Source organism: Nicotiana attenuata, unplaced genomic scaffold, assembly GCF_001879085.1.
Source record: "Nicotiana attenuata strain UT unplaced genomic scaffold, NIATTr2, whole genome shotgun sequence".
Classification (NCBI taxonomy): Eukaryota; Viridiplantae; Streptophyta; class Magnoliopsida; order Solanales; family Solanaceae; genus Nicotiana; species Nicotiana attenuata.
The window spans coordinates 204122-228178 of record NW_017671695.1 but is presented as its reverse complement, the minus strand read 5'-3'; the positions used below and the strand labels follow the sequence as shown (position 1 = coordinate 228178).

Here is a 24057-nt window from a genome sequence, read left to right as displayed (position 1 = left end):
GAATCGTCAAAGTGCCACAAACTAACCACCCTTTGTTATGATAACAATGAAAGCAACAAAGACGAGCAAAACAAAGCCAACATGTTAGCGTTAGGGCATTTATCAGATAGAAATATCACATTGAGTGCAATGCCCCTAGCAACAATTAACGGTTCTAGAATGACTTCGAGGATCACAAGGTCATTTGGCATCATCCCAATTTTGTCCATTTCAGTCTTCTCTTTTCTTTCTTTTCTAGCACTTCTTGGCTTGCTCATTTTCCCTTCCTCTCTTTTCTTTTTAATTATCACTATTTTCTTTCTCTCATCCCTCACGTCCCACAACTTCATTCACTTTTTTTTCTTTTTTTCTTTTTTTTTTTAGTTTTAAAAAAAATAATTCGATCGAACCCTATGTAGGTTGCCTATGTATCATGTTCCACATGAATTAGACCAAGCATAGTTCTGGAAAAGTAATGGACAAAATAAACCAAAAAAACAAAAATATTTTTTGATTTTTCATTTATAACTTTTTTTAGTTTTCAAATACAGAACAAAAGATTCGACAAACCCACCGAAATTACGACAAACTTACACCAGCTAAAAGACTCAATACTACTGGACAAGACTAGAAAGTAAAAGACAACATGAATGACAGACTCAAAACATAAAAAGTCGTCTCAAACAAGCTCCTGAATGCGACGGTCCTGACTGGAATGAACCTGGGGTATCTGTCATGCTCGAGCTCTAGTAGATGAATCCATACTTGAATGAAAAAAATAACACCAAATAGATTAGTGAATCGAGACACTACGGGATACCACAACACCTCCTATTGGACACATGCAAGACATGATTGGGCTATTTTTGCAAAATGTCCTACGTGGCCAAGGGTGGCTATTAGCTCAAACTCAACAAATGTGACCACAAAGACATGGAAATACCTCACTAAGGCTTATATGGATTCAAACTCCCAATAATCATAGCCCAAAATTAATTTGCAGAAATGACCCGTTTTGCAAAAACGGCTAATGTGGCCAGAAGTGGCTAAAGATGCAAACCCAAAAAGGACGGACATTAAAGTAATATGACACCTAGTTGTGGACTCACGATCCTAAGACATGGGTCATTGAACCACTTTTGCGAAAATGACCCCATTTTGCAAAATGGCCGATGTGGCCCAAAAATGGCTAGACATCCAAATTCAACAGTAATGGACCTTAAAACTGAGAGGACACCTTGTTGTAGACTTAAGGCTCTAACACATGGGATAACAAACTACTTTGAGAAAATAGCCCCATTTTGCAAAAATGACCGATGTAGCCAAATGTGGCTAAACATGCAAGATTTGGCTACGATCCCCGAAGCCAAGAACCTAAGACTCACTAGGAAGATCGGACCCTATGTGGGCTGCCAACGTATCCCGCCCCGAAAGACGAGAATCAGGTATGCGTAGTTCGGGAAGAGTGGATACGAGATAGAATTTTTTTTAAAAACACTGATTTAAAGAAAACATATTTTTTGTCTTTTTTTTGTAAAATGACGAAACATGTAAAATCTTTTTGGATTTTCTTTTTCTCTTTTTTTTTTTATTGATATTTTTTGGAAAATGATGGGAAAGTGCAGAATCTTTTTGGATTTTTCATTTTCATTTTTTTTGTCTTTTTCTTGAAAAAGTTGTGAAAGAAAATCATAACTGGGCGCTACTTGCTTCATTTTTATATTTCACCCTCTTTCCCAAATATCAGTCCGCGAAATGACCTTTCTACCCTCAAAGATGCAACATGTATCGCATAGGGATGATTAAATGTTTTTTTGACAAAATTTGGATAGGCCTCCTACAAAGGGACACGGTACCTGGGACCAAGCCCTACTAGGTCTAAATGACATGATGCAAATAAGAATGACCTAAAGGCTGACCTAAGTTTGGGGTTCACTAATAAGGCAATTCGGGGGAGCGTATGGTCGATGGTGGCTGCTCAAGCTTTCCACCCACTCCATACGTCCGACGGCACCCCCTCCTAAAATAAGGGTGACTAAACAAAGTGTTCGTGTACGCGACGCGTACTCCGAGACTTACTGCAGAAAGAATTAACTCGAGGTTATGCAAATGATGACAATTATAAAGCAGTAACACATAAAAAAAACTGTAAACACATAAACAACTAGCAATTAATAGTATAAAAAAACACAAACAAAATAAAAATCAAATAAAGCAAATAAAAAAACATAAAAACCTCAACCGAATATTCTAAAAAGCCAACAAGATCACAGTATCAGCTCGAACCTGCAACTCCCCAACAGAGTCGCCAAAGCTGTCACACCCCTTTTTTTCACCTCACTAACCTTCTTAAAATTAATAAAAAGATTTTGAAGCTCAAAAGGGTTTGCAAAATTGAAAAGTGACAAAATTTTGTGTTCAAAAGGATTTTCAGAGTCGCCATCCGACATTTAGTTTCGGTGTGTCAGGTCACCATTTTTAGAAATAATTTTCCTTTTAAAACACTTTGGACTCCAAAACTAAGTTTGCACCAGAGATTCAAGGTAAGGGGGTTCATTTGACTCGGGGAGAAGGTGTTAGGCATTCCCCAAGTCCCGTAACTAGTACGATTGCGTACATGAACAAGTTGACTTTTAGAATGTTCGAATTGAGGTAAAAACACACAAAGGAAAATAAACATCCAAAAAGTTTGAGGTCATCCCTTCCTAATAAAACAAAATAAAATAAGTCCTACTAGCCTATACTATGCCTCCACTGACGATGCCATGACCTCCATTTACATTTACTTCGGGGTATTCTCCGGGTTAAAATATTTACAAAGTCCACGGGGCATTCCCCAGATGAATTTATCTAAGGGACAACCTCTCACCTTACGTTCAAACATTATAAATTAAACTAAACGTGCTAAGGCTTGCCTACCCAAATGTGGTCGGCCTAAGCATGCTCCTAACGGACGATGTAACAAAATAAAAGAATAAAAGAAAACTAAATAAAAAGAGAGTTCTAGATCATGCTCATTTTCTTAACAATTGATTTTATCTGCTAGACCGAGCCCAATCCTAAATTCACCACTATTATGTACTAATTTCAAATGATGACAGCACGAAGACAAACGTGGAAAATTAATCCAAAGCAATGAAAAATTCATCAAGAATCAGATTCATTCAAACCAAAAGCAATGTAGAACACCAATACTTGCATTAACTAAAGAAAGAGATAAGAAATGGACCTCAAAGGTGTGATATTCTTTTAGTTACAGCAACAGTGATACAAACAAGAGCCGGAACCGGAAAAACTCGAGCACCAGAACGACCTCAATGAAACTCCGTCGGATTCCATGGTTTCAAAATCGAAAATCGGAAGAAGCTAAACTCTATGAAAGAAAAGTATTTGGATTGTCCTTAAGGAGCATAAAAACAAGCTAAAATAATAACTGAATGCAAAGGGTAAATGGAATTAAGCTCAGGAACTATAAGAAGAACAACAACAGAAATCCATGCTGATTCTCAGCTCTTTATCCCCAGAAATAATTTGAAAATTTGAAGCCAAAAACTTCAGAATCTTTGAACAGATTTGAAACCTCTTCAGAGTATCATTTTCTAAAGCTTACTACAGACTATTTTTCTCAGCTTCTTAAAATTTAACTCTGTTTTTCAGCTTCTTCTTTCTCTCAAAATTGGACTGAAGATCGCCGCCGATGTTAGAGATGGAGGAGTCGTCGGCTGGTTGTTGAGAACCAGGGGTGGTGCGGCGGGAACTTTTTGGTGTTAGGGAGTGAAGAAGAAGGGTTCTCTGGTTTTTTGCGTTCAAAATTGAGAGAGTTGATCGATTCTCCAAGGGGAGCCGCTGGAGACTCTCCAGTTTGATGGCGTTGGAAGTTCAGGGGGTGTTTTGGGGTTGAAGATGATGATAGAAACGGCTGATGGGGGGTCTGTGCGGCGGCGGCTGTGTTCTTGTTGGTGGCGGCAGGTTGGTGCGGCGAGGAGTTGGAGATGAGGTCGGGGGTCAGTAGCTGCGGCTGCTTAGGGGTGTTTAAGAGTGGTGGAGTTGAAGCCCTAGGTTCAAGAAGAAGAAGAAGGTTAGGGTGGGAGTGTCTAGTTTAAAGAGTTATTACGGTTAGGGTATTGGGCCATCCGGATCTGGACTTAAAATTGGGAACTCAAGCTTAAAATTGTAGTCTTCTCACATAAAAACAAGACAAAAATTAGTCCAAAAATTTTCTTTTTATCTTTATCTTTATTTTTGGAAAAATAAAATATCAATACTATTTTTATATTTTTTTTAATTTTATGAAACGTAGATAAACTAAAAGTAACTAGATAAAATATCAATTAGCTAAATGAAAGAAAAAAATATTTTTTGTAATTTTCATTTTTGTGATAAAATAAAGTAAAAGAGTCAAAACTAGTTAAAATAGCGATATTAGACCTAAACTAAATTTTTAAAAAAAACGCTAAATGTGTAAAATTTCGGGGAGGGTCAAAAATTACATGTCTACACCAAATAAGAACATAAGGGTGAATTTAGTAAAAGGAGGATTTAACATGACAAAACAACTTCATTTCTAATTAATAAAAGAACCTAAGAGCCTTAGACGGTCAAATTTCCACAATTAAGCCCGAGTACATATTCGTCACCACGTGTACACGGCATTCACATGACACAATTAGCACAAATGACTCAAATCCCAAGGGGTAGTTCCCCCGCACAAAGTTAGGCAAGATATTTACCTCAAAAAAGTTAGAGCATTACTCTAAAATGACCTTCCCGAGTGAAACAACCTTCGGACGGCTCAAATCTACCCAAAATAACTTCAAACCATAAATAAAACTCAAAGGAAATAATTCCAGATAATAAAGCTTCAATCTTTAATAAAAACTAAAAAAATCAACCCCGGGCCCACGTATCGAAAGAACACACATTCGATAACGAGTCCACCCATACAAGAATTACCAAATTCCGATATCAATTCGTCCTTCAAATCCCCATTTTACATTTTTGAAAGTTTTCCTCAAAATCCTCATTTTACCCAACTCAAACCACTAATGAAATGATGAAAAAATAAAGACGGAATCATGAAATACAATAGATTTTGGATAAAGAAAACTTACCCCAATCGAACACGTGAAGAACCCCTCAAAATCGCTCAAATTCGAGGCCTCTAGTTCGAAAGATGAAAAATGGAACAAAACCCTCGGGTTTGAAAATTAATATCTGTTGCCCAGGCATTTGCACATCGCGATCGCAGAGATACAACTGCGATCGCAAAGAAGGAATAACTACTGCCCAAAAATGTACTACACGATCGCGAACTAATTCATGCGATCGCGAAGAAGAAAGATATCAGCTACCAAGGCTGTGCTACATGAACGCGAAACTATGAATGTGAAAGCGATGAGGGAGGATACACACGTACACGATCGCGGGCAAAGTCATGCGAACGCGAAGAGAAAAAAGGTCCAGCCACCAAAACAGCCTTCGCGATCGCGGCTGTACCTACGCGATCGCATAGAAGGACATCAGACACCAGCAACAACATTCCAAAAGAGGATGAAATGGCCAGTAGCCCATCCGAAACACACCCGAGGCCCCCGGGACCCCGTCGAAACATACCAACAAGTTTCATAACATAACGCGGACCTGCTCAAGGTCTCGAATCACATCAAACAACGTCGAAACTATGAATCGCACCTCGAATCGAACTTATGAATTTTCAAATCTTCCAACTTCCAAAACTCGTGCCGAAACATATCGAATCAACCCGGAATAACGTCAAATTTTGCATGCAAGACTCAAATGACAAAACGGAGCTAATCCAACTCTCGAAATCGCAATCCGAGCCCGATATCAACAAATTCAACTCCCGATCAAACCTCTTAACCTTCCAAAACTTCAACTATCCAATTTTGCCAAAATGCTGCAAATTATCCTACGGCCCTCCAAATCCATATCTGGACGCACGCCTAAGTCCATATAAATGCGGGATGCTTTGTGCACCGGACTGCCCACTTTTTTACCTCCCTGAAGAATAAGTTCCAGAGTGGTCTGTCTACAAACTTAACGGAACTTGAGTTTCAATGCAGCTGCCAAATAATAGGTACATATTCATGGGATTTGCTATGTGTGTTGTCCCGGACCGCGAAACAACATGGTTATCAGTTAATGATGCTTACCTACAGGAAATGCCAGGCATTTCGATCGAGTTTAGAGTTAAAAACCGCCATTAGACAGAGGAGCACGAGTTGCCTAATGAACATTGGTTTTGTGTGGACAAACAAGAATGTTGCTTTAGCTCATACATGTCTTGCATATCTACCAATTGAGGAATATTAATTGTACAAGGACAACATAGACAGACCAAACAATTTGGATCAAATCGATTTCTCTGCAAATTCTTTGACAAAACATATTTTCCTGAAAATTTGAGGAATTCGTCTCGTGTACAACGATGACTAAGAAGACGAGGATAAACGTTGATTACTGAAGGCAACATCTTCCTGTCTTTTTCACAATTCTTCATTCGTTTGACTTTTATGGTTTTTTTAAATGTTCTTGTTACTACATCTGACTTGAACTATCGACAAAGAGAAGTTTCAGGTGAGCATTGAACGTTTGCCTATTATAATCCTTAATTATTTCGAACTTGAAAGTCAAACTCTTTTTGGTCAAAAGGATCATTTTAATATTCACCCAACAAACATGTCATAATCTGATACATGATTTTAGAGAAGCTAGCTCAAATGCAGAAGAATCAAGAAGTGAAGACAAAGTAGTTAGTCAAAAGTTAGTTAGGGGGAGGGAAAGTTAGTTACAGTCAATTGGGTAGTTAGTATAACAGAATTCTGTTATAAACTCTGTTAGGAATGAATCTAGTTTACCATTTTGAATACAGGAATCAATACAAATAGGAATTATAAGCTACATTTTACATATCATAAATGAATACACAAACTTCTCCCTAAATCCTCTCTTCTCTTCTTCATCTCTCTCTCTCTTCTTCTTCTTCTTCTTCTTCTTCTTCTTCTTCTTCTGCAACATCAACATTCTCTACTGCATTTCTCGAGTTAATCCTGAAGCAGTGATACGATCCTCGAATTCTCTTGAGTTCCTGCAATCGTGTCGCATTGGTATCAGAGTTGTATGATCCTTGGAATCATTGCAAAAGGCACGCGATCCACTGACAATTCGACTGAAGAAAATCCTGACCCACGTGAGTTGATACAGAAATTGATAGCTGATGTAGGGACTTTATCTGGTGAAGTCTTAGCCTTGAAGCAGTTGGATCAGGTAGTCCTTGAATTAAAGGAACAGATGAAAAATTCGAAGGAACACCAGAAGGATAAAGCTCCAGCAACAGAGGAAGGTGAACCTTCTGAAGCTAGATCTCATCGAGGGAGAAGTCCTATGAGTTGTAATCATCATAATTCTAACTTCTCTAGGTGGTCTAGATGGAGTTTTTACGTTTTAATGGGGAAGATATGAGGTCGTGGTTGTTCAAAATCGAACAATTCTTCTCTATGGAAAAGGTAGATGCTGAAGAAAAGGTTGAAGTGGCTGCATTACAGTTGGAAGGAGAAGCTATACAAATGCATATCTCTTTCATGAGGTACAAGCAGTATCTACAACCTGCCACTTGGAATGAGTATGTGATGGCATTAGTTGAAAGGTTTGGAGTTGATTTCGATGATCTAATGGAAGAAATCAAAAAGATTAAGAAAGCTGGAGTGTGAAGGAATACCAAGCTATCTTTGAAGAAATTTGAATAGGGTGAGGTTATCTCAAGAAAATGCAATCTGTTGTTTATTGGGGATCTGAAGCACAAGTTGAACATTGTTGTTAAGCTGACTAATCCAACAACCCTATGTCAAGTGTATAGAACTGCAAGAATGCAAGAAGTCTACTTGGCTGCAACTAAATAACCTGCTTATACAACCAATCCTTCAACCAAGAGATATGCAGCAGAAAACAGTAGTGGTAAGCCTTTATTACCAACTCCTAATTCTGGTAGTTCTACTTATACTAAGGGGTTTACTAAGCGAGCATTAAGCATAGATGAGATGAATGAAAAGAGGGCAAGGGGATTGTGTTACTTCTGTAATGAGAAGTATGTAACAGGCCATAGATGTAACAGCTCAAAACAGTTATATCTATTAGAACTAGAAGAATTGGAGGAAGGATCTCATGCAGAGGAAGGACAGGAGTTAGTAATTCAAGAGGAGGGAATGGATCAACTAGAACCATCTCAATATATGGAACAGATGGACATTTCCATCCATGCTTTGAATGGTTCACTAGGGTACAAGACCTTAAAAGTTACTGGTTATCATGCAAAGAAGGCTCTGAGTATATTGATTGATACTGGTAGTTCACATAATTTCATAGATCCTGAATTGGTCAGGCGCTTAGGGTTTACAATCCAGACTACTAAACCCCAATTAGTAGCTGCTGCTAATGGGAATATGATGGTAGATAGGGTATGCACAATCACTTGGCAGCTGCAAGGTGCTGAGTTTTCAGCAGAATTTTTGTTGCTACCTTTAGGCTCATGTAGAGTAGTGTTAGGAGTGCAATGGCTACTAAAAATTGGGGACATTAAGATGAATTTTAGGAAGTTGACTATGGAATTCTGGTACAAGGGAAGGAAACACCTTCTCAGAGGTGCTGGTAATCAGGTGAAAGTAAGGAAGCTGAGAAATTGGTCAAACATACAGGGGATTTATCTCAATTATGCATGATACAGGTGGTTCCTATGGGAAAGACAGAAGAACAGTGGCATGCTATTAAGTCTGAGGAGGAACCTGAGGCAGATAACAGGCTAGTACAATTAATAGCTGAGTATTCTGCATTATTTGAAGAGCCTACTGAATTACCTCCTTCTAGGGGTGTTTTGATCACAGGATTGTTTTACAAAATGGTACTGAACCTGTGAATAAAAGGCCCTATAGGTATCCTTTAGTTAAGAAGGATATTATTGAGAGTCTTGGACAACGAATGCTGGACCAAGGTATCATTCAATCTAATTGCAATCCTTTTGCTTCACCAGTGGTACTAGTAGGTAAAAAAGACAGGTCATGGAAGTTGTGTATCGACTATAGAGATTTGAATAAGCACACTGTGAAGAACAAGTTCCCTATTCCTATAGTGGAAGACTTGTTAGATGAACTTGGGGGCTCTAAGGTTTTCTCTAAAATAGACCTAAGGTCTGGATATCATCAGCTCAGAATGGCCAAGGAAGATGTGCCTAAGACTGCCTTCAGGACGCATTCTGGACATTTTGAGTATTTAGTAATGTCGTTTGGCCTACCAAATGCTCCTTCAACTTTTTAAGGATTGATGAACTTTGTTTTTCAGAAGTTCCTTAGGAAACATTAACTAGTTTTCTTTGATGATATTCTCATATACAGCAGCACTATAGAGGACCACTTAACTCATTTGAAGTCTATTTTTGTGGAGATGAGTAACATCAGCTCTTTGCAAAGAGGATCAAATGTTTCTTTGGGGTTCAGAGGATTGAGTATTTAGGACACTTCATCACAGCTGAAAGAGTGTCTACTGATCCTCAAAAGATAAATGCAGTCCAAAACTGGCCTACACCAACAACCCTCAAGCAGCTTAGGGGATTTCTAGGCCTAGCTGGTTATTACAAAAGATTTATTAAGAGTTCTGGGGTGATTTGCAAACCTCTTACTGACTTAACTAAGAAGGATGGGTTCAAGTGGTCGACTTCAGCAGATGCAGCTTTTGCAGCTTTGAAAAAAGCACTCACAAGCTCCTATTCTAGCTTCGCCAGATGCTACCAAGACCTGCATTGTAGAAACTGATGCCAGCGGTTATTGTATTGGGGAAGTACTTATGCAGGAGGGCACCCTATAGCTTTTATTAGCAAAGTTTTATCACCAAAGCATGCAACTCTATCTGTATATGATAGAGAGTTATTGGCAATGGTACATGCAGTAACTAAATGGTCAAGGTATCTGTTGGGACAGAAGTTCATCATCAGAACTGACCAAAAGGCCTTGAAGTACCTTATGGAGCAGACATTACACACTAATTCCCAACTATTGTGGCTAACCAAACTATTGCCATTTGATTACTCAATACAGTACAAGAAGGGAGTGGAGAACAAGGTAGTTGATGCCCTCTCTAGGGTAACTGGGGCTGAATTATCGGCATTGATGGTTTCATCTGGTCATACTGATCTTTTCCAAGCTATAGTTGATAGCTGGAACTCTGATCAGGATCTCAAGCAACTCATTGAAGAACTCCAAGCCGATCCACACACTCACAAGCAGTTCACATGGTTTCAAGGCCAACTGAGAAGAAAAGGCAGATTGGTGATAGGCAAGGTGCCACAATTGAGAAGAACAATTATAATTTTATGGCATGAAACTCCTCAAGGGGGGCATTCATGTGTTGAAGCTACCCTAAGGAGACTACTCACACTGTTCTACTGGAAAAACATGAGGAAGGAGATAAAAGACTTTGTGCAGAAATGTGATATCTGCCAAAAGAACAGATCTGACTTGGTTGTTTATCCTGGGTTGTTACAACCATTACCTATTCCAGATGTAGTGTGGTCTCAAATTAGTATGGATTTCATTGATGGCCTTCCTAAGTCAAAAGGTTATGAGGTTATACTAGTAGTGGTGGACAGGCTTAGCAATTATGGTCATTTCATTCCACTGAAACATCCTTATACTGCTCAATCAGTCGCTTAAGTGTTCTTAGACACTATGGTGAGGTTACATGGTCTACCTGATACTATTACTAGTGATCGAGATGCTGTCTTTCTTAGTAATTTTTGGCAAAAGTTGTTTTCACTACAAGGAGTTCAATTGAATACATCTTTTGCATACCATCCTCAATCTGATGGACAGGCTGAGGTATTGAACAGAAGTTTGGAGACCTACTTAAGGTGCTACTGCAATGAAGATGCTGCTAATTGGTACTCTTGTTTACCTATGGCTGAGTACTGGTATAACACTTCATTTCACTTAGCCATACAGACCACCCTTTATGAAGCATTATATGGTCGACCACCCCCCTTACATTTACCTTAGTTGCCAAGAGAATCAGCTTCAGTTGAAGTTGATAATACCTTGATCAACAGGGAACTAAAGCTACAACTATTTAAACACCACCTAACAAGAGCTCAACACAGAATGAAACAACAAGCAGATGCCCATAGGAGTGATAGACAATTTGTGGTTGGTGATTGGGTCTATCTTAAAGTTCAGCCCTACAAGAAAGTGACTGTAACCAACCATTCCTCACACAGGTTAGCTTCTAAATACTATGGCCATTTTCAGATTCTTAAACGAGTGGGTTCAGTTGCCTATACGTTATTACTTCCTGCTGAAGTTCAGATCCACCCCACAGTGCATGTCTCACTGCTGAAAAAATTTATGAGGTTCCATCTCAGATTTCTTATCCTCCAATTCTTGATTTGGCAAGCCTTTATTGTCCTGATCCTGAAGTCATATTACAAAGAAGAATGCTGAAGAAGGGAAATAAAGTTGTTGCACAAGCTTTAGTTAAATGGCAAGGGCTCCCTAATGAGGCTGCTACTTGGGAGTTTGTTACTGTCCTACAAACGAGGTTTTCTTCTTTTGATCCTTGTGGTCAAGGATCTTCGAGTGGGGGGGAGTACTGATACATGATTTTAGAGAAGCCAGCTCAAATGCAAAAGAATCGAGAAGTGAAGACAAAGTAGTTAGTCAAAAGTTAGTTAGGGGAGGGAAAGTTAGTTACAGTCAGTTGGGTAGTTAGTACAGGTTAAGTGGTTAGACCATTCAGGGCGGAGCTAGCCCTTCGGATACGGGTTCGGTTGAACCTAGTAACTTTTGTCCAAACCTTGTATTTATTTTAAAAAATTATTAAATTATGCACAAATTATTGATTTAGAATTCAGTAACTTAAAAAAAAATTAGAATACTAAACCCATACATTTCAAATCTTGGCTTTGCCTCTGAGACCATTTATTGATTTGTGCATGTTATCCTTGTGATGAGTCTATGTTAATCTTGTCCTAAGAGATACCCTTCGTGGTTGCAAGGCAAAGCGTCACCACCAGCAACGGGGTCCCAGAATTTCTAAGTTTTTGGACAAAAATATATGTAAATTGGGAACACGTGAATCATGCAAATTGCAAAATGGTCCACCATTTGATTTTATTGCACTTCCTAGACAGGGATCAGTTCGATAGTTACACACTTGGGCATCCCAAATGCTAGTTGCCATACCCCTATTGAGCCAAAAGTTGGCAAGTTGTCACCCTTTCCTTGAGTTCTTAGCTTTTGACAAGTAAAAAGATCAATTTGTCCAATCGGCCACATGTTTGTGTGTGTGAGAGAGGGAGAGATGAACATAATATCCAACTTGAACAAAAATGGACTGCATTATTATCAACATAACAATGAGGGAAAATCACACAATCTTGATATCTTTGATAAGGTACACAACACTCTTGGGCGGAAGAAAAGAAAAGCTAGAAACCAAGAATGAAGAAGACGGAGAGTTGGATTTTTACAAAATTCCACTTCTAGGGAGAGAAAGGATGATTCCCAGACACTCTAATATAGCTGGGCCCACCTCTCCTGTCTACAACAAATATCAAATTTTTGCATTTTCTGTTTTCTTTTTTCTCCCAGTAGAAGATATGTGAGAACTTAAAAGGGACGGAAACAACTAAATAAAGATTGAAAATAATCAAAAGATATAAATCCAAACTTTGACATCTCAAACCTCTAGCTTACTTCTCTTCTTTATCAGGCACAAACTTTGGCAATGTCAACAATGTATTCAGCCGGGAAACCCCTTCAAGCGCGGACCATTCTGTCCCAACCTCCAAGAGCAGTTCCTCATGTTCCGAGGCTTCCTCTATGCCTTCCTCTGATACGTCGTCGCCTTCTCCTGAAACTTCATCGCCTTCTCGAACAGTTCTAGAACGAGGCAATGCAGTTGGACCAGAGGCATCATCTGTCTTGGCACCAACTTCATTTGTTTCCATTGAGACAGTCTCGTCATTGTAGTTTGTATTAGAAGCAGTAGACAAGTTATTTGAGTTTGAATCAAGAAAAAGGCAGACAACTGCACAATCATCAACTTTAGAAGTTGGGTATTTTGTCCTCCAGGCTCGAACAGCTGCTTCAACTAGTGATCGAGCTGCAGATGAACGGGATGAAGCGGATGCTATGATCTTTACAACTTCATCATTTGAAAGTACATCCCATATCTGTCATCGGAATTAATTTTGGACTAGGATAAATATAATGAAACAACCATTGAGAAAGTAATACCAAGAACCCATGTATAAATTCTTTTTTTTAATAAGTAAAATGGTCATAAAAAAGTACTAAATTTCGAAGTTTCATACCCCATCAGTTGCCAGAACAATGAACTCATCTTTTCCCGTTAAACGCCTATATGATATTTCAGGCACAGAGATGAGACCAAAATCCTTGAGGCAAAAATCCCCAAAAGCACGTGCCATTGCAAGTCCAGGAGAGTCACTATGTGGCAACCACATTCTTGAAACCTCCGGTTCATCGCGAAGAGCAAAAACACGTCCTCTACATTTACGAATTCTCTCAGCCTCCGCTGTACATTTAGAAGGACAAGGAAATTAAGAAACAATATATTGAAATACGCACCAATAGCATTAATCAGAATCACCAATTCGAAAAAAACAGAAAAAGTTATGCTTTCGAGGGGTATCCATCTATAGGGGGTTGACCACTATGTAGGATGGCTACCACCCTACTTTAAAGTATTCATTTTTCTTGAAGAAAGCACCAAGCTTTTTATCGGTATAATACATCCACCAACAAAAGGTATAAAACTTCAGCTTCCACGAATTTTTCAAAGCACACATCTAAAGGGCAGCCCGCTGCACTAAACCCCCGCTATGCGCGGGGTCCGGGGAAGGGCCAGACCACAAGGGTCTATTGATCAAATTTATTTCGGTAAACTTCCACTCAGAGATATAGATTTTCCTATCCTTTCTTTTTTTTTTTTTTTGCTGGGCAGATTTTTCCCAATCCTCTTTTCTTCCTTGTATCTGTCTTAGTCTTTCAAATCTAGGTAACTGTGTTCTATTCCATTTTATTTTATTTCATTGTGATAGCACAAGTATTTTTTGTTTATAACTGGTCATGGATGTAAAGAGGCGTAGAATTGCACAGCACTTTTTAAATTTTAAAAAGCTGGCTCGAACATGATACTTCTAACGATGCAACAGACCTCTTTAATCGTGGAAGCAAAGACGGAGAGAATGGCTTTAAGAGGATTTCAACAGAAGCATAATTTAAAAGAACTGTAATTTGTCGAGAAGGGAAAAACTCGGCTCGACAAATTACAGTTCTTCTAACGATGATACTTCTAACAATGCAACAACAACAAACCCAGTATTTATTTATTCTAAATAAATGAGCATATATTTTCAAATTGGCTATCGACAAGATTTATACAATGGAGAGAGCAGTATGGAATCAGACCAGATAAACAAACAGACAAAACTTCCAAGAAAAATGAACTATAATCATTAATCAGTTCTCCATTCATCACAGTGGATGTGTTTGTATTGACAGTTCAACTGGCTATGATAGCAAGTAGTTTACATATGGCAGGCCACCACAAGAAGATGATTTGACCAGCAGGACCTGAATAACTAATCCCCTGATTCAGAACCTACACATGGATGAGATCCTAATCTTTTTAGTTTATGCAGAACTTCGGTCAACAAATAAAGACTTCAGTTTCTGAAAATTATCACACTTATTTTGACAACATATGAGCATTTAATTCAATACAACTCTGCCAATGTTTTCCTATTAATCCAATATATGGTCCGGCAGAAGCACGTCATTTTCAAACATGCAGTGGTTCCATCGTAATGTTATATTAACTCAAATAGACATCACTCGTTATCATGTCGATCATAGAAATAATGTATTTCTGCACATACTGCCCAATAACTGTCAAATTTCACATATAAATCTCGAATTTTAAGGTTTATATATGTCAATCCTTCAGTCTGTTACTAACATCAGTTCAATGAACACTTCCTAAGCAATTAATAACAGAGGCAATCCAGTGATCCGAACAGAGAGACTTGAACAAAAACACTCAAGAAGTAAAAACAAAATGAAGTTACTTGTTTCTGATAACCTTTTTCCATATAATACTTGTCTTTTTTTGTTTCTTTTATGACGATGGTGTCTGGGCTAGCTTGCGCACACCTGTTTTACTTATAGATACTTGTTTCTTATAGTAATTAGAAGTTGAATATACAATCAGAAGAGAAATGGAGCATGATGGGCACATAATTCTCAGGATGCTGCTAATCCTAATCAAGCTCATGAACAGCAGTAAGAAAAAGGAAAACAAAAAGAATGATCACTATCTCACTATTAGGTACACCTAGGATGAAGTTACAAAATATTGCAGGGTGTACCAAAAACCGGCTATAAGAAATTAAAGGGAGTCGTTAAACATTTGATTTTACAAACTCATCTTTAAGCCCATTGTCACTTATCCCTGAATCGACACTTCTGCCTAGGCTAAGAACTTACCTGAGATTCCATCAAGAAACTGCTAGGATATTTATCTTTTTTTTTTGGACAAAGGTACAGAGAAACTGCTAGGAATATTTTTTTTTAACCCTCAAAATTATATAATTAAACTAAAACAAATCCTCCAATGCTGCAAGGAGGCCAAATGCCTTCCTTTTCTCTTCTTGTCTGTCAACCTGACAATTGACCTATTAAGTAATGATTCTCTTCTTTCTTTTCAAAATATTTCTCAAAAAAAAAACACATGGAGCAACATAAAAGAATGCCTAGAAACAAGAACGTGATGAAATTAATAATTAATTAGAAAAAGAAAAGAAGAAAACACAAAATGATAAGTGAGGTTGCTCTAGTGGCAAGAGCACTCCAGTTCCCGTCAAGAGGTTGGAGTTCAGGTGATTACAGGAGCAAGGTAGGGAGAGGGCCACTCTAGAGTATTCGAGAGTTGGTTTGGTAGTGGGATTTACTTTATCAAAATAAAAAACAATAAGAAAAAGAAGAAAGAACAAAACAGGGTATGGTGTCCATTACGATAGTTGAATGAGAAGCATAGAGAAGTTTTGAACTCTTTTTCCTTCCAAGTCCAGTCCTCCATCTTTAACTTCTTTTTCCCTCTCTAACTTCTATAATTGCAATAAGAAGATGAAAAATAAAATGAGAAAAGACTCTTCTTATCCTTGACTAGAAGGTGAAGATTAAATTTAAACTATTCCAGAAGTCGAGGGAAAATGAAAGAAAGTGTAGCAACATATGAACGACAGTTAGTTATCATGACGATTTTTTGCTATACTGATCCAAGTTGATGGCTGCATAAATACGAGATGGAGAAATTGTACAGTAGTCAAAATGCTGACATAACAATCAGGACTAGAAAGTAATAAGTTTATCAAATTAAAACAAGCTAAGTGGTAATCTTGTAAGTGATCTACACCAAAGCAAAATCCAGAAAAGTGCTCGGGAGTCAAAATCAGTTCAATCTGCACAACACAAAATATAGAATCTAACCTGGTAGATTAGGCTTCAGATCCACTGTCAATTGTACAGCAGTAAGAGAACCACTTTTATCTCTTGTACCCAGAACTGCTCGGGAGTCACCTACATTTCCAATAACAAGATCCTGACCCTACAAAAAAATGAAAATTGTAGGGTTCAATCTTCTAAATAACACATTATAAAATCTACCTAGCTTCAAATTTCCAGATCTGTCAAGGGACCTGTTTAACAAAGGTTACAGCTGTTGTCCCACTACAGAAGCAGTCAATATTGGTGTAGCTTCTGAGTTCCCTATCCATAACTTTATAAGCCTTCAGAAATGACTCCTTCAAAGTCTGAAAGACCTCTGGTTGCTTTTCAGCCTCTTCAACGTCAATTGAGACCCTGGAATCCTCATCAGCAGATATAAGGGAAGCATCCTCAGAATTTAGGCTAGCCCCAGCATTTAGACTGATCTCCTTCAGAACATCCTCACTTTTCAGATTAACTTCCCAGTGTGCACTTAGCTTTAAGGGAAGGGAATCTCGGACTCGCTTTGCAACCATATGGCCGTGAGGACCGTGGCCATCAAAAACACCACAGAATACTGTATCTGTTCTGGAACCAAAGTTCTGAAATATAATTATAACAGATGAATTAGAAGATGCTCTCCATATAGCTATAATGAGACAATCTGAACAAAAGGATCACTAGGTGTGAACAAATCCTCGACATATACTACACTTAATCTTAGCCAAAAGGCCGAGAAAGGTAGAATCCTCGACATGTATCCGAAAACAACCCGCAGATCCAAAACGAAAAGAAAGAAATGCAGTATCTAAGGAATATTTTCTTCAGCTTGATAAAAAAATGAAATACTTTCTTTTTAGGCATGTACAGGAAACTATAGCATATCACAATATCAGATGGTCATCAGAATACTCAGGTGAACAGTCTATGATCAGACAAGTATTATATAAAGATTGAAGCGAAAAATTAACTATGATTAGGCTATTTCTGCAAAAAAAAAAAAAAAAAAAAAAAAAAAAAAGAAGAAGAAGAAGAAGGGAAAAAAACCTACCATTAACCTCCAAAAACCATAATCTAAAACAAATACAACTACTTTGTCCATTGAACTTCCTCCAATGCAACTAAAGTAAGATGCTTTTTTGCTATGCTGGGAACATAAAGTTAAATCCTAATCAACAATATTTACAAAGATAGCAATATGAATATGAAGGACAAACCTCCCAAACAATCATGGCATCTTGATTAGTTCCTTTCTTGCCTTGCTGAGTGAAGAGCGAAGCCACATCACTCGAGCCATTCAAGAATAAGCGGCCAGGAATCTTACGCAACTGTTCTTCCTTACGACTGTTAAAAGAAGAATTCCTAGAAACTGGCCTCTTCTTTGAGCTCTTCTTTTTCCTAATTCCAACTGCGGATGTAGGAGAACCCGGAACAGGGGTCCTGCTTTCATAAGTTAAGCAGGACCCCGTCCGGAGAGCCCGGACTATATTCAATAAACAATCCAGAGCAGCTACACAACCAACCCCCCTATTTTCCGTGTTCGGATCCGTCACACCTCCCCTTCTAATAAATAACAAACAATCCTACACAAAACTGTTTAAAATCCGAGTACCCAATTCTCCACTCAATCCAACAACTGCACCATTATAACAAGTGCAATTTCAACTGCAAAAAAAAGCAGTCAGAATCTAGTGCCCCCCAAAAAAATCTTTCAGCCTGAAAAAGTGCTGAACCTTTTAAAAATATCTATAAAAATATCTTGAATTGATTATTCAAGAATTGTAGGAATAGAATAATAATAAGAGTAATAATAACAACAGCACCAACAATAACCACTATCTTTAATTCCCAATTTTTTTAACCCTTCAAACTACAAAAAGTAATTGCAAAAATGGAGGCATCCAAAAAGGGATAAAACATAAAGAGAGCAGATCTATCTAAACTACGCCCACATAGAAATTTTTTATAGCACAAAATCCAATTTGATACCACACAAAGAAAGCATAATAATAATCCAATAAATATCAAAGGGAAACAAAGCACCAAATTGAACTATAAGTTTGGGGGCAAAATTGACAGATCAAATCCAAACAAGATATCCAGTAAGAACAAAAGCAGAAAATGGATCAAGAATGAGAATAGAAAATGGGTTGTGAGACAGAAACCGAATGAATGAATGAATGAATGAATGGGAAGAGGCAAGATTGAGAGGAGGAGGAGGAGGAGGAGGAAAAGAAAGAGAAAAAGGAATCACAACAAACTAAACTCTATAGACACGGAGAGAGAATAGAGATCACAGAAAAACCGCCAATAAGGACTTGTGTTTTTTTTGTTGGTTAGGGTCCTAGGGGGGTGGGTGTGAGCGTAATTTACATACAGATTTTCATTACACGATTTTCTTTATATATATCGGTTTTTCCTGTAAATGCAGGAAATTAGAGGATTTGGACACGGTGGGGTCGACGCTACCGCCCTATGCCTGCCATGCATCTCTGTCACTTTCATCACCAAAGTTATTCATTCGAATTCGTTTTGCTTAACACCTTCTTTGGGTTGTTCTTATATATCGTATTATAAAGTATTACTATATTATTTTGATAAGTACAATATTTGAATAGATTGTATTGTTCGCTGTCGTTCTATACACCAATAATATGAAGGAAAAACTTACGATATTATAAAGAACAAGTAGAGTACGAGGTGGTATTATTAGGTAGGGTAAAGTATAAAATAAGATTATTTAATAATAAAAAAAGGTAAGATCGATGAGAGAAAAAAAAAATAAGGTAACGATACGGCCACACCAAATCGGTTGTTCCATAAAGTGGCACGTCATTATGTAACGACGGATTTAACGATACAATACAATAAAATCTTGTTATTATACTGTATTTGTAAAATAATTCTGAAGAAAATAAAATAACATATAAATATAAACGAAACAGAAGTTAATTCGAGCCTACTGAATTCACAGCGTTTCCTTAAGGAATTTAACCCCCTCCTAGTACCCAAGGTTGTGGATTATTTCCTCCCAGAATAGAACGAATTACACACTGGTGTAGTGGTACTTCAAACCCCCAATGTTTCAGCAAACACAAAGTTCAGCAGCAAATCATACTTACTGTTGTTTTCTTTGAAGTTAAAACGATGCAGAAGAAAGGAGGAGAACTCAAAAAATCTGAGAGAATGGACTGGTATTTATAGCCAATGTTAGAGCTCAAAACTAAAGAGGTGCAACTCTTCATAATAGTTGTTTATGTAAAACGGCCATAACATAAATGGCTAATTATGCAATAATAAACCGGAAATTGAAGAGGGAGGTTAATTTTCAGTTACAAAACCGAAGAACTGAAAACGGATAACGGAAATAAAACGTTTAATATTTCCGTTGGATTTAATATTAATATTCCGTTGAATTTTTGTTAATATTTGCTATTAACAAATAAATTTGGCCCAAAAAATTAATAAATCAATTGACCAAATCCAAATCCGAAGCCGAGGGAGCAACGACGACGGCGGCGCGAGACTTGCCTTCTTCTTAACTCTTAAAGTTGAATTATTTTCAATTATAGAAATGTGTCATTCTTTTTTAACAGACTAATAAGAAAAGTGTGTCATCTAAATTGAAACGAAGGGAGCTTATTTTTCCTTTTCTCTGTTACACTTATTTTTCTTTTACTAAAACTAAATACTAGTTTATAAATATAAACAAAAAGAAAAGGTAAGCATGCAATTTGAAATTGATAATGTAAAGTATTATTTTATATGTGGACCCAACTCTATAACAAAATTTTACCGCTTTAATGACTTATTCCCTCCGTTCACTTTACTTGTCCATAGTAAATATATATATTTTATTTTTACTTGTAGCTATACTAAATCAAGAAAAAATAATCTTTTTTCTTATTTTACATTAATTACTCATTCCCCAAAACTTTTAAAAATACTCTCATTATAGGTAAAATTATAAAATATATACTTTATTATTTTTTTTAAAGGGGTGCAAAATCAAAAGTGACTAAAAATGAACCCCCACCGTCCAAAATACAAGTAAAGAAATTAATTATCACGTTTTCCCACTTCAATTGTTAGCTTCGACTCTTTCAAAAAAAAAAAAAAAGGGATTACCCCACCAAGTAGGTAAATATAAAAAATAAATAAAATAAAATAAAAATCAGTTTCTTGTGCATCCCCTAAAATTTAAAATGTAATGATATAAGATACCTTTGAGACTTTGACCATATAGAGTCATGCACAACAACCTCTTTGTAGATATGACTAATAAAGTAATGAAAAAAAGACTCTTACATTTTCTAAAAAGATTTAGAATAGTTCTCCTTTTTCGACAAAATATAATTATACACTAGACTTATTAAAATTGGAATATATAGCTAGGTCGCTCTATACCTATTCTTCATTTTCTTGGTTAACCCTCTGTGCATATTCCTTCCCTCTTAATTATCTAATTACTTTTATTTTACTTGTTAATTTATAAAACTCAAGCTGTCCAATAACAAGAATGTAACCACCTTTTTCCTATATACTCTGTGTTATTCATCTATACGAATATAGTGAGATAAATTAAATGCAAAATCCATTACTATATTTCTCGTAATATTCTAAGAGATACAAACTAAATTAGCACGCGGAAAGACAACGAAGTTCAATTCATAAGACCACGACTCCACAAAAGATAAACATGTGTACAATATGCATATGCATTAATGCCATACGTCGTGTATCTTATGTGCCCATGCATTTTTAATTAACTTTTTGGACAGATAGAGAGGAGTAAGGAAAGAAAATTAAAGAAGATAGAGATTCTAAAAGAGAACTTGATGGGGTTAAGAAAAGAATATCTCCTAAGAAAGTTACCACTTAACATTTAAATTCTTCTTTTTTTCTTCTTCTCTGGGTTTGGTTTTTACTAAATCTTTGCTTTTACCCATTTTTTTTTTTAAAGATTGGTATATAACTTTTCCCCTAAATTGCTTCCCCATACCCTAAACCACCACACCACCATGATAAAGACCTAATACTTTATCTTAATATATTCAACTAGTTTACAAATTAAATTTCACGACTCGTGAACAAATATTTGATCTAATTTTATACTTATTAATTTTTATTAAAGATAAATTATAAACATTCACAAAATTTAAAATAAATTGTTTTAACAATTCAGTTGTAGATCCAAATACAATATCAATATACATTTGCGTATTCAGATTAAAACATCTTAATCTTAAAAAGATACTCCTTAATCTCAATAACATTGTTCAAATACTGTTGCCCTTTTGTAGTTTATTCCTTTTTTTATATCATTGCTATCCCATCAGCGTGATTCGAACCTTTAACCCATCCTTTTCTATTTAATCAATTTCCTTGAGATCTATTTCTTAATATCTATATATATATATATTAAAGCAAAATGTTTGCATTCTCAATTAGCCAAGTGTCAAGTTATTAATAAGCCAAGTGGCAACATATTAAAAAGACACATGGCAACTTAATTTATTAAGACTTACTTTTATTAAAATGCAAGTTTTAGCATCCACATTTTTCGGCCTAATTGACTGATGCAGAAATCCCAAATGTATAGGTATGAGTAAACCTTGCATATAACGGCCATAATCCCAAATCTATAGGTATGAGAAAACCTTGCAATCCCAAATATACTCAGTCCAGATTTTTCGGCCTAAATGACTCTATTACGCGTTATCTCTATATTTAATAATAAAATATTACTAAATAATCGTATGAGTAAATTTCGGGATATCAATCTAAATGGGGAATCCCATTTATAACAAAAACTGGCTCACACCCTCCAAAGACAAATAACGCGTATCCCATTTTCTTCGCCTCCTCATTAAAGCTGATCTCCTTGATTTTCTCTATACGAATAACGCGTAATATTGGGAATTTCAACATGCAATATAAAGCAAGGTAGTCCTCTAGCAAATTTGATTATAAAGACAAAGTTGATTATTTGGGATGAGGCATCAAAGATGCATAAATATTGTTTTGAAGCTCTTGATCAAACTCTTAGAGATATTCTTAGATTTAAAGACACATCCAGTGCTGATAAACCTTTTGGAGGTAAAACAGTTGTTTTTGGTGGCGACTTCAGACAAATTTTGCCTGTCATTGCAAAAGGATCTAGGCAAGATATTGTTAATGCTACTCTTAATTCTTCGTATTTGTGGGCCCACTGTGAAGTCTTAAATCTAACAAAGAATATGAGGTTACAAAGAGATCAGTTAGATGCAGATTTGGATGAGTTAAAAAAAATTCTGAATGGATTTTAGCAATCGGTGATGGAAGGATTGGGAGTTCCATTGATGGCATTGAGAAAGTCCAAATCCCCAATGATCTTCTCATAAATAATTGTGATGATCCAATATCGGCAATTGTTGAAAGTACATATCCATATTTCTTTAACCATTCCAGTGACATTGATTACCTCCAGCAAAGAGCAATTCTTGCTCCGACTCTTGATATGGTTGAGTCGATCAATGAATATATGGTTTCACTCAATCATAGTCCTGAGAAGACATATTTGAGTTTTGATACAGTTTGTATGTCTGATCATTCTTTTTCAGCATTGGAGCACGTACATACACCCGAATTCCTAAACAATATTAAATGTTCTGGAATTCCAAATCACTCTATTACTTTGAAGGTTGGTGTTCCTATGATGTTGCTGAGAAATATAGACCAGTCATCAGGATTGTGCAATGGCACGAGGTTGATCATCACAAGACTTGAAAATCGAGTTATTGAAGCCAAGGTTTTATCTGGTAATATGGCCGGACAAAAAGTGTTTATCCCGAGAATGACGTTGACGCCATCAGATGCAAGAATACCTTTTAAGTTCCAGCGAAGACAATTTCCAATTGTTGTATCTTTTGCCATGACAACTAATAAAAGTCAAGGCCAGTCATTGTCTCATGTGGGATTATTTTTGAAGAAGCCAGTATTTACTTATGGACAACTGTATGTTGCTCTTTCACGCGTGACGAGTAGAAAAGGGTTGAAAATTTTAGTTTATGATGATGATGGCCAAATAACGAATGAAGCTAGAAATGTGGTGTATAAAGAAGTTTTCCGTAATTTGGTTTGAGATGAATCTAGAGATGATGGAATTATCAGGTATTTACAATAAATCAAGCAGTTGAAAAAATGGTACAACTTTTGACTTATAGGTGTCATGGCACAAATTAAAGCTATATGGACAGACTTTGTGTGATTGAGCACAAATAGTACTGTTATGTGAAAACTACATTCTCAAGTTGTGCATCCAGTGCTTGAAAAAGGACCTGCCAATGTTAATAATCAAAATTTGGAAAAGTAGATGAAACTTGAATGAGGAAATTGAAGTCGTAAGTAGATGAAAAACAGAACAATACAGTGATATTGGTGATCAACNCTCTTTTGTTATCAGGTGGTAGAACAGCTCATTCGAGATTTGCAATTCCCTCTTAATCTAACTGAAGATTCAACATTC

The 24057-nt window shown here is 36.7% G+C and overlaps 1 protein-coding gene across 1 annotated transcript; it reads right to left on the bottom strand.

Annotated features, from left to right (window-relative positions):
• Positions 1-12351: 12351 nt before the first annotated feature.
• On the bottom strand, positions 12352-22481 carry LOC109209731 (probable protein phosphatase 2C 33). The gene is made up of 6 exons (XM_019373051.1): positions 22365-22481; positions 17768-18133; positions 16763-17152; positions 16554-16671; positions 13355-13578; positions 12352-13213 (listed from the first exon to the last, which is right to left on the bottom strand). The coding sequence occupies exons 1-6, from the start codon at positions 22479-22481 to the stop codon at positions 12731-12733; spliced, it is 1698 nt and encodes a 565-aa protein (XP_019228596.1). The 3' UTR covers positions 12352-12730.
• Between the last annotated feature and the right edge of the window lie 1576 nt (positions 22482-24057).

Excerpts from the sequence above, each read along its gene's own strand:
- LOC109209731 (XM_019373051.1), bottom strand. The coding sequence starts at position 22,481 with ATGTTGAAATTCCCAATATTACGCGTTATTCGTATAGAGAAAATCAAG. Across the intron at positions 16,672-16,762 it reads CTGTAACCTTTGTTAAACAG|GGTCAGGATCTTGTTATTGG; the intron begins GTCCCTTGACAG and ends ATTTTTTTGTAG. Across the intron at positions 13,579-16,553 it reads TCTGAAGCCTAATCTACCAG|CGGAGGCTGAGAGAATTCGT; the intron begins GTTAGATTCTAT and ends CTAAATGTACAG.